This window comes from Myotis davidii, unplaced genomic scaffold (genome assembly GCF_000327345.1).
Source record: "Myotis davidii unplaced genomic scaffold, ASM32734v1 scaffold395, whole genome shotgun sequence".
In the NCBI taxonomy this organism is placed as follows: Eukaryota; Metazoa; Chordata; class Mammalia; order Chiroptera; family Vespertilionidae; genus Myotis; species Myotis davidii.
In genome coordinates, this window is record NW_006287904.1 from 4,955,155 (window position 1) to 4,966,489 (window position 11,335).

Genomic DNA, 11,335 nt, shown 5'->3' on the forward strand with positions numbered 1-11,335 from the left:
TGCCCCTCACTAAATGCCAATGTGATCTAGAAAGTTGGATGCTACATATTTTTTAAAAATATATTTTATTGATTTTTTACAGAGAGGAAGGGAGAGGGATAGAGAAACATTGATCAGCTGCCTCCTGCACACTCCCTACTGGGGATGTGCCCGCAACCAACGTACAACATGCCCTTGACTGGAATCGAACCTGGGACCCTTGAGTCCGCAGGCCGACGCTCTATCTATCCACTGAGCCAAATTGGTTAGGGCAGATGCTACATATTTTTAAGTCCAAACATAAATAGAAGAAAATATTCACACCTATTTTCCGAAACAGCATGATTTCAATGATGTTCAATGAAGCAAAACTGTGTCAGAGCTTTTTACCTGGGAGTCAATATCCTTGGCCAGTAGTAAGAAATGCAAATGAAAAAAACCTGGAGGTACTAATGTGTACTATTAAAATAGAAAAAAGTTTCAAGTGAAAATATCTAATGCTGGCAAGAGTTCCATGAAATGGATCACTTACTGATGTCCGTGTAAGTGATCCAAAATGGCATGACCCCTGTGAAAAAATATATATGTGTATGTGTATGTGTGTATGTGTGTGTGTGTGTGTGTGTGTGTGTGTGTGTGTGTGTGTGTTCCCTTTAACCCAGTAATTGAACTTCCAGGAATTAACCCGAAGGAAATAAAATAACAATGATACATGCATATATCCTCTCTACAGTGTTATTTATAAGCCAACAATGTAGCAACCTAAATGACTTAGTAAAACTGAATGCAACCCATAAGAATTATGATATATATGATGCTAGAGGAAAGGGCAAGATTGAAATTGCACATGCACATACCGACCACAGGAAATGCACAGCCACAGGTGGCAAGACACAAAAACAAAATGAGCTGGGTTAGGGTGAGGGCAACATGAATGTTTTTTGTTATTGATTTTTAAAGATGAAGTTTCTTTCATTTTTTGCTATACTGTTTAATAAAAGAAGAGAAGGCCCTAGCTCCGTGGTTGGCAAACTGCGGCTCGAGAGCCACATGCGGCTCTTTGGCCCCTTGAGTGTGGCTCTTCCTAAGCCTTAGGAGTACCTAATTAAGTTAATAACAATGTACCTTCCTATATTGTTTAAAAAATTTGGCTCACAAAAGGAATTTCAATCGTTGTACTGTTGATATTTGGCTCTGCTGACTAATGAGTTTGCCGATCACTGCCCTAGCTGGTTTGGCTCAGTGGATGGAGCCTTGGCCTGTGGACTGAAGGGTCCCAGGTTCAACTCTGGTTAAAGGCACATGCCCAAGTTTTAGGCTTCATTGTAAGTAGGGGGCGTGCAGGAGGCAGCCGATCAATGATTCTCTCATCATTGACGTTTCTCCTTCTTCCTTCCTCTCTGAAGTCAATAGACAACGAAAGAAAGAAAAGAAAGGGAAGGAAGGGAGGGAGGGAGGAACTGCACCTGCAGCTGGGCCTGAAGCGAGCGCCGAGCTAACAGACTCTGGATCACGTTGGTTCTGTCCAGACAGTCCATGCAGTTGCTGCGGAACACGCCCTCCTGATTCGTCACCACCTTGCCGGTAGAGTCCACTAGAAAATAACTAAAACATATTTGTATAAACACTCTCATAAAAGTCAGTTAAATCTACCAAGGACATACCTCTTATAACACAGGACTCCGATCAGTAACATTATTAAAACCAGTAAATTGAAATGTCAGACGGGAAATGCATGATCCAGGGATACTTGGTTACCACAGACCAAAAAGACGTTTGAAGTGCTGAGGCAAGTGAACTCCCCATCCAAACAACAACTATAACATCACAGGTCGTTTCACCTAAACAGTGGTCGGCAAACTGCGGCTCGTGAGCCACATGCGGCTCTTTGGCCCCTTGAGTGTGGCTCTTCCACAAAATACAGACTTCTGAGCATGGGCCACGAAGTTTCTATCGCACTGTACATGCGTGCCCGCACATGGTATTTTGTGTAAGAGCCACACTCAAGAGGCCACAGAGCCGTATGTGGCTCGCAAGCCAGTTTGCCAACCACTGACCTAAGAGATGTGAAGAAGCTCAGCTGGAGATTGTAAAGGTTGCCATGGCATCAACCATGCTTCCCTAAGGCCAGAGAAGGCTTCACCTGACATAATCATCCCACCTCCGTCCCATGTGTCAGGATGTCTTGAAACACAGTCCCTATAGTATCCATGTCAGAATTCCCTGTTTGTTCAAAGTGAAGGTGGCTGATCTGGAGGTAAATTAACTAAGAATTTCTGAAGCAAGGGTTGGATGTTATACATTAAAAACATTTTTAAATCCTTTCTTAAATAATAAAGAATTTATAAGGTGTAATGGGGTATTTGAAGAATCAGTCTCCCTTTCTCCCCTTAACCACCAGATGTCTGCACTGGAGCCAACCTGGTCTCCAGTTCCTGAGTCTCCTGCAGTGTTAACAATCTCCTCAGAGAATGCTCTGCACTCGAAAATTCGACAAACACACATGGAGGCGAAGAGCATGAACTCTGACAGCAAGCAACTGATTTGCTAGCCTTACTCCTTATGCAACTTAACTAGCTGTGTGACTTTACATGATTAACCTAATCTCTCCAAGCCTACATTTTTTCATCTACAAAATGGAGGTGACAGCACCACGCTGGGCTGCTTGAAGGTGTGAATGATAATGCACAATGCACACAGGAGTCAAAGTGCTTGGCAGACTGCATGAACAGCATGTGATGAATACTAGATAATACTAATTAAGGCAGATAATTGACAGGATGGTTTCCATTCTTCTAGCTTTAAAATAAGTAAAGACTGACGTATGCGCAACGTACAGTAAACCTGTGAACAACACAGTAAATAACATGGTAAAAGCACACAAAAAAATGCTATGAGGACATTCACACCCTTTGATCCATTAATTTCTACTCTCAAGAATTTATTTTAGGAAATAATTTAACAGAAGTAACGTATGTACCCAGAGTGATTCACTGCAACACAACCTTTCATGGCAGGAGGAGAAAAGGAAACAAATACTCAACCAAGGAAAGCATTTAACTGAAACTGTATCATGACACAAGGGAACACAGAATGCCGTTAAACACAAGCCTCACAAGGACTAGAAAAGCTAATGACACAAATCTGTAACAATGTTTAGTGAAAACAACTGAATATTAAACAGTGTAAGTTAACTTCAATTATGTAAAAAATTATAAATGTGTGAATGATAATTCATAAAAACACAAAAATGAAAATACCATTATGGGTCATTTTTAAGAATTTAAAAATATTTCTAAATTATAAAGTCTCATCTTTTCAATATAAAAAAACCTAGTCCAGCCGGGACCGGTTTGGCTCAGTGGATAGAACATCGGCCTGAGGAGTGAAGGGTCCCAGGTTCGGTTCCGGTCAGGGGCATGTGCCTTGGCTGCCGGCACATCCCCAGTGGGGGGTGTGCGGGAGGTGGCTGATCGATGTTTCTCTCTCGTCGATGTTTCTAACTCTCTATCTCTCTCCTTTCCTCTCTGTAAAAAATCAATAAAATATATTTAAAAAAAAACAAACAAAAAAAAAACCTAGTCCAGATGGCATGGCTCAGTGGTTGAACATCAACCTATGAACCAGGAGGTCACGGTTCGATTCCTGGTCACTGCACATGCCCAGGTTGCAGGCTCGACCCTCAGTGTGGGAGTGCAGAAGGCAGCCAATCAATGACTCTCTCTCATCATTGCTATTTCTATCTCTCCTCCTACCTTCTTCTCTTAAATCAATAAAAAATATGTTAAAAAAACAAAAACAAAAGAAAACTCTAAAAATAATATTATGGACAAGTGCTGTCAACCCAGGGAAATGTATTTGTAAGTCTTCTAGACAATGAATAAATGTGGTTAATATATACACAGACCTCTTTCCACGACCACCACAGGGAAATAAATAGCTTACCTTAATTCATCCTGCATTTCTGCTACCCGATCCAATAAAATACTTAGTCGATCCCATCTCATATTTTTACATTCCTTATGGAAGTCAAAGGCAATATATCTACCAAAACAAAAGATATTCAAAACTGACCAAAGGTTATACTCACTTTCCCTCTAACAATAATACCGTCCTAGCTGACTGTCCTCTCTCTATCACAGCACACAGCTATCCTGGGACAGCAGGCCCCCTTCCCTCCAGGTTTACACTGTGCACACACCCACCTCCTCTCGCTCATAACCTACAGAGGGAAAATGCACCCACTCCTGCCTTCACATGCTCTTCTAGAGGCCCTCAGACTGAGAACAGAGCAGCCTAGCTCAGTGCCGGAGTGAGTGCAGGTGCAGCAACCAGGCGTGCAGTATAAAGGAGCCCTCTCCAACTGAGTATCTGGCACATGTTTATACTTTACCCCCGTGTGCAAAGGACAGGGTCCCACTGTATTGTTTTTCAAAGTGATTAAAATGTTCAAAATGGTTAGATGGTGTTGTGTACTAGGGAAGAACAGAGGCAGAATGGCCCCCACTCTGGTTAGTTACTGACCATACTAAGAAGAAATTTCCTGTTGCCAATATCTATGCATCACACACGGTAGAATTTTCCTGTTTGTCAATCTATGATGGGCTGTGTTCCGTTATCAGATACTTAAGAGACACACATCTTTTCAATGTCAAAACACATTTATCAGTGAAGGCAGCCTACTATGAGCTGAAAAATGCCCCTTGAGAGGGGAAAATCATGAACCAATTCCTGAAGGTTAAGGGGGGACGAGTGGACAGAGGGCCTGAGCACTATAGACACATGAAGATCCTCACGTGTCCCATTTCTGCCTAACTTCCCTCTCAGGCTCAAGCCGAGTCACAAGGTAGGACCAGAAGGACACTGCACTCGTCTACAGAGTTCAATTCAGAGGCAGTGTCTGCTCTCGGGTGACACCTCTGGCTCCTAGAAACTGCCGAGGCATCACCAGACTGTGGGCTTGTTCTAAGGAGGTCAAAAAAGGGTCTCCTATCACCTCCATTATTGCAGGTGAGAAATTAGACACAAAACTAGAAATAAGTATGAAAATAGAGGTTAACCAACTGAGAGGTTTGGCACTGGGAAGACAGGAGTGAGGGAAGCATTTTCAGTGACAGCTCCAATAAAAGTGACACTGTGACAGTTATTTTTGGAGTGCTCTGACCAGAAGGAATAGCTCTAGACTTGTTCAAAGAATTTAAGTAGTTCACTGGCACCTAAATCACAGTTATATCTTCTAAGAAGGAGTTACATAGTTTTATTTTGAAAATATAAAATATTACATAAAATAGAAAATATGATAATTTAAAATATATTAGTCTACTGCTGACCCCCAAATAACCCAGTGCTATTTCTTTGGAAAGTTTCCCCGTGTCTGTGACTCCTTCCTACCAAAGCACAGCCCCTCCTCCGCCCCAGTTCCTGCCACAGAAAGCTCCAAATGGGCTGACTCATTACCTCACACCTCTCCACAGGCAACTGCTGATCTTAGAATTGCCCTCTGTTGACAAGGTTACACAGGGTTTGCAACTGCTGCCTGGTGACTTACAGGAGAGGCCAAGCTGCTGCTCTAGACAAGGCCACCATGCCAGAGTAAAGTGCTCCAGCTCATGAGGGGGCTGCGACTACAGAGACCACATGAAGCTATCACAAGGAAATGTAATTCGTGGCCCAGTGACCATAGTGATGCAAAGCCTCTAGAAGGGGATTTTAATCGGGGACTAAATTTTTGCAAAGTTCAAATTAAACTCAACTGCTAAGAAGTTATTCTGCAATAGAAATTATGCCAGAAAATTTCACGCCAACAAAATGATGCATTGATCTAGTATTAAAAAACCAACAAGTTAAAATATATGTCTATGAAATATATAATACTAGAGGCCCGGTGCCTGTGCACCGGTAGGGTCCCTCGGCCTGGCCTGAGGGGATCAGGCCAGAACTGGCTTTCAGCATCCCCTGAGGGGTCCCAGATTGCGAGAAGGTGCAGGCCAGGCCAAGGGACCCCACCAGTGCACGACTGGGGCCGGGGAGGGACTGTGGGAGGGCTCCAGGATGTGTCCAGCCCATCTTGCCCAGTCCCAATCAGCCGGACCCCAGCAGCAAGCTAACTTACTGGTCGGAGCATCTGCCCCCTGGTGGTCAGTGCACGTCATAGTGACTGGTTGAACGGTCAGACACTTAGCATATTAGGCTTTTATTATAGCATAGGATGTGGGATCTATATACTTGTGTATGTGTGCAAGTATACATCTAATCCGAAAAGACCTGTAACAAACTTATATTGAGGTACCTGATCATTCCATTTCCCAAGGAGGACACCATTGTTGCAAATGCCTGTTCAAGTGGCTTCTCGGAGCCCTTCTGGTTAACCTGTAAAAAATTTAAAAACACTATAGCTTTAAATGTATTTGAAAGGAGAGAGTGATAGCCTGGCCAGCTAGCTTAGTTGGCTAGAGCATTGTCCCAAAGTTGCAGGTTTGATCCCGGTCAGGACACATACAAGAACCAACCAATGAATGCATAAATAAGTGGAACAACAAATGAATGTTTTTCTCTCTCTCTTTTCTTCCCTCTCTCCCAAATCAATAAATACAAATATAAATTTTAAAAAAATAAAAGGAGAGAGTGACATCAGCAAAATGCAGGACCAGGAAGCTCTAAGCTCTTGTTCCCTTACAAAAACACTGAGAAAACTAGAAGCTGTCAACCAACTTCTTAGGAGCTCTGGAAAACAAAGGTTTACAGCAACCAAGAAAATGTCCAATCAAGAAAAAGCCACTCCTAAGTATATAGCTAAAGGAATGGAGAGCAGGGATTCTTACACCTCTGCTCAAAACAATCCAATGTCCATCAATGAATAAATGGATAAACAAACTGTGGTACACACATATAATGGAATATTATTCAGTCTTAAAAAGGAATGAAATTTTGATACATGCTGTGACATGAGTGGACCATAACAAATTTATGTGAGATGAAATAAGCAAGACACAAAGGAGCAAGTATCTGAACAGGTAAATTTACAGATACGGAAAGCAGATCAGAGTTACTTGGGGCTGAGGGGAGACAGATAATAGGAAGCTAAGTTTAATGGATACTGAGTTTCTGTTTGGTATGAAGAAAAGTTGGAAATGGTCAGTAGTGATGGCTGCACAACATTCTTAATGTCACTAAACTGCACAATTAAAAATGATAATGATGAATTTTATGTTAGGTTAAAAAAAAAAAAGTTTGTTCTGCTCCCCTAGAAATAAGTAAGAAACATACCAGATTGATTATGACTTGTTTTCCATAAATAATTAATTGTGAATCAAAATGCCTTTGGAAACCATCCATCTAGAGAAGAAAAGAAGAGTTATTCACTTTACCAGAGGACACTGTAAGAATACTTATAAGATGATGTAAAGTATCTCCTTAAATATCCTCTATAGAAAAATGTCTTTTAGATATTCTAAATACCAACTAGTAAATAGCAATTATAAGCCATTCTACTCCAAGATGCAATATTGCTACTTTAACTCGGAGCACAGTATCAAATAGAACACACTAAATACTCTAGTTGCAGATCTTACTGAAATCTCTAAAATCTAAATGTGTGATAGCATTCAACTACAGCTTGTTCTTCCACATTTCTAACATGCCATCTTACAACCATTTGGTTTAGGTTCACTATGTGCCAGGACCAAGGAGAAAGGCCTCGAGGATGATGAATTCTGCCTTACGAGGAATAAATACATGCTCTATATGTAAATTACAATGCCAATAGGCTATTTTTAGCCAGTAAGGAAACCATGGAAGATACACACATGATTTGCTACTTTGTTGATCTGCGGTCGTGGTTTGTACTTGAGGTTTGGTCTTTGAGACCAGAAAACTGGTATTGATCCTCGAGTCTAAAAAAAAAGAGAGACATGTGAAAAAAACAAACAAACAACAACAAACATACACGTAAACTTGTTTTTCTCACCTTACATATTGTCAGGGGTATATACATATCAATGACCACAAAGGAAAAATATATATACAACCTACCAACTATGAAAGAAGTCCATGTGTGCCTGCCCCTAATCTAAAGTTCATGTATTGTGGGAATACATTTGAAAGGCTCTTTTCTGCTTCTGATTGTATATGCATGTTGCTAGTGTAGTACAGTTTAGTGTTTCCCTAAATTCTAAAATAAATCCATTTATCTGAGTAGAAATTAATGTTATGTCTGTTATATAATCTGGCATTATAATAAAACTGGAAAATGGCTGTATTCATTCTCAAATGAGTATGTCTATGAACGTATATGTTTAGCTCCGAATGCTCTGGAGCAGCAAGTGCTCCACAACTCCTTAGGGAGGCAACGAGAAAAGGAGATTATCTCACAATGAAGTCAGTGCAGGTAGAGTCCGCTGTCCCATCATCCCTGCCCTGAACAAGTCTGAAGAATTAGGCTGAAAGGTGGCTCCTTTCCATAACCCCGGCACCTCCTATTCCTACCCTCTCCTTTAAGGACTTAATTCAAGGGAGGAAATGCCAGAAAGCTGATTCTCAGGTTAATAGAATACCCTTGTTTTGGGTGAACTTGTTCCACATTGCAGACAAAGATATTACTTTTAAAAGGAGGAGAGCAGAGAGAAATTTCAATAACGTGACAAAATTATGACCCAAGCAGAAAGGCCAGCTCACCTGGCTGGCTGCCCACAGACATGTTAACTTGCCTGGACAAATGAAGCTTTGCTTCCATTGTAGTGAACAATTTGTTCTGTTTCTACAAAGTTAGCTGCGTGGCCTTCAGAATCAATCCCTAAATTGAAAAAAATTAAATTACCTATGTTTATCACATAAGAAACACACCAGAAACTCACTAGTTCAGTTTAACTTGGAGAAAATTAAGTCAGTTCAAATTAGTGGGAAAGTACTTATAAAAACAAATGCATTAACACGTGACCAGAAAGCTAATAGATGCTCATTTTAAACAAGCTTAAAGGGGAGTTATTAAGGACCTGTTAACAAATAAAGTTGGTTGTTATTTAATAGTAATATATCAACTGTTTATACATATACAATCCTATGATTCCTCAAAAACAGTGTTTCTCAAACTTGAGATATATTGTAAAGGAAAGAAATTACAAATTCTCAAGGACTCCTGAAAGTTTGTCCATAAATCCCAGGATGTTTTGTTGTTTGTTTTTTTGGTTAATCCCCACCCGAGGATGTTTTTTCCATTGATTTTGAGAGGGTGGAAGGTTCTGTGATCTTAACCACCTCACTCACTTAGTGTCTTTCTTCCTCTGCTGTATTATCTACAATAAGGGAGAGTAACCAAATAACTCCCTGGCCCCAAACTTCTACGATTTATCTAAAGGTCTACAGCATTTTACTCTTATAGTCTGGCAAAAAAAAAAAAAAAAGAGAAACTCCTTTTCATAATGACAGGAACTTTTAATACAGATTTTAAAGGTTTGGTTTAAGGAAACAAGCATTTGCTAGTACAAAGCCTAGAGAACAAATGTAGATCTTTAAAGTTGAAGGCATAAGGTCACATTCTAGCTTTATGCATGCAAAGAAACCAAGAATAATAAGAGAAAAGACTTTCTGCTATGATTTCAGGTTACTGAAACTACAGAGTTCAGCTTGCTGTCATACATCCAGCAATTAACATGATCAGTGCCTCTTAGAGCAGGAAAAAGCAGTGTAGAGTCTCTTAACGTTTGCAACATAACACAGTGGCTGGAGTAAGGCACAGAAGACCTAACTAATTCTTATAATGAAGCAGCAGATAAGAATCTATTGAGGCTTTCAAATGATAATGAAAACAAATAAAATACAAAAGATTACAGTCATGTCAGATTCAGTAGTGACAGATATAACCCAGAACTGCAGCATACTGGACAAAATTATTCCTACCTCTCACGTAATAGCGCACGCCAGCTCTGAAGCAACTCCTCCTCGAGATGAGAATCCAATCAAAGTACTTTCCATTAATAGAACACGAGTGCATAGTAATAACTTAACTACATTAAGTAAATATAATATACAGAGAAATCACGTGTATGAAAGAGAGGAGTTTGGTATGACTAAATCTACCTGGATGTCTATAGAAATCTCAAGCTTCACATGTCCGAATAGAACCCTGACTACTCTTCAGCCTCCCTCCACCTCTAGGCTCTTCCCCACCTCAGTGGATGGCTTCCTTCCATGTACTCTGGTCAAAAGAGTAAATTTTCAGAAACCATCTCTCTTCTATATCCCATGTACAAATTATCAGAAAATCCCGTTAGCTCTACCTGCAAAATATATCTAGAACCTGCCCATTTTCACCACCATAACTGCTATCCTCTAAGTCTTAGGCAACATTTGCCCCTCACCTGGATTACTGAGGCTGCCTCCTAATCATTCCTTGCATCCTCCCTTGCTCTCCTTTGTCTTATCATGCCCACCCTCTATTTAGATCCCAACAGTTTCTCATCACGGCTGAACTAAAAGGCACGGCCTATTTGGCCCTGCATAATCTCGGCACAGCTACTTCTCTAATTACTCCACCACTCTCTGCTCCAGGCATGCGCCTGCCTTGGGGCCTTGGATCTTGTTGATCTCCCTGTATGCAAAACATGTGACTATACCTCTAATCAAGAAACTACATTAATTTAAAGCTTCACATTAAGCCTGTGACAACATTATTTCCTCATGAATAAACTATTCTAAAATCGCCTAGACAGGAAGATCACCTCCATCTCTGCAGGGCACTGTCCTGATTCTAGGCACTCATCAGCATACAGTGCTTGTCCTTCAACAGCCAGCTCATGTTCCCTCCCTATTTTTATTATAAACTCCAGGATAAAGATTAGTTTTTAAAGTAAACTTACAATTAGATAATTATAGAATTATAAGTTGTTTTTGATTCTGCAATATTTGAGACTCTCCTCCTGCAATATTTGAGGCTGTCACTAAACCTGCCTTGTAACAATATTCAAACAAAGACTGCTAGAAAACTAGAGTATCATGTAAGGATACAGCCGTGTATTACTGGAAGAGCAAACCGATGGACCTGAAATGAAGACAGACATTACATTTAGGACTAAATATAGTTTAAAAGTAAACAAACAGCACTATATAAAATGTATTCACACATGAGGAGGTAACATCCGAGTATAACAAGGTAGTAATCTTATGGGTAACTTAATAAAGAAACTTCTCTCATGTAACATTATCTTTTCAATTAGAAAATGCAAGAATGTGCTATAATTGTTTGGGCTTGACTACTCAGATTTTAGAACACTAATGAAACCACTGCAGTTGGAGAACATTTTCTTCCCTCATTTTCAGTCTTTGTCTCCAACGACTCCACTCCTCTAGGGAAATAAAATGT

At 40.4% G+C, this 11,335-nt stretch overlaps 1 protein-coding gene across 5 annotated transcripts in view; it reads right to left on the reverse strand.

Moving 5' to 3' along the window:
• SACM1L (SAC1 suppressor of actin mutations 1-like (yeast)) overlaps window positions 1-11,335 on the reverse strand; it is a 34,595-nt gene that overhangs the window by 6,824 nt on the left and 16,436 nt on the right. For all 5 annotated transcript variants that reach the window (XM_015561286.1, XM_006759641.2, XM_015561285.1 and 2 more), the window contains 8 exons: window positions 10,981-11,014; window positions 9,874-9,975; window positions 8,685-8,770; window positions 7,785-7,871; window positions 7,246-7,314; window positions 6,269-6,348; window positions 3,925-4,023; window positions 1,446-1,584 (listed from right to left, as the gene is read on the reverse strand). In XM_015561286.1, the coding sequence (XP_015416772.1) occupies window positions 1,446-1,584; window positions 3,925-4,023; window positions 6,269-6,348; window positions 7,246-7,314; window positions 7,785-7,871; window positions 8,685-8,770; window positions 9,874-9,975; window positions 10,981-11,014 (696 nt within the window). The remainder of the gene's footprint in view (window positions 1-1,445; window positions 1,585-3,924; window positions 4,024-6,268; window positions 6,349-7,245; window positions 7,315-7,784; window positions 7,872-8,684; window positions 8,771-9,873; window positions 9,976-10,980; window positions 11,015-11,335) is intronic.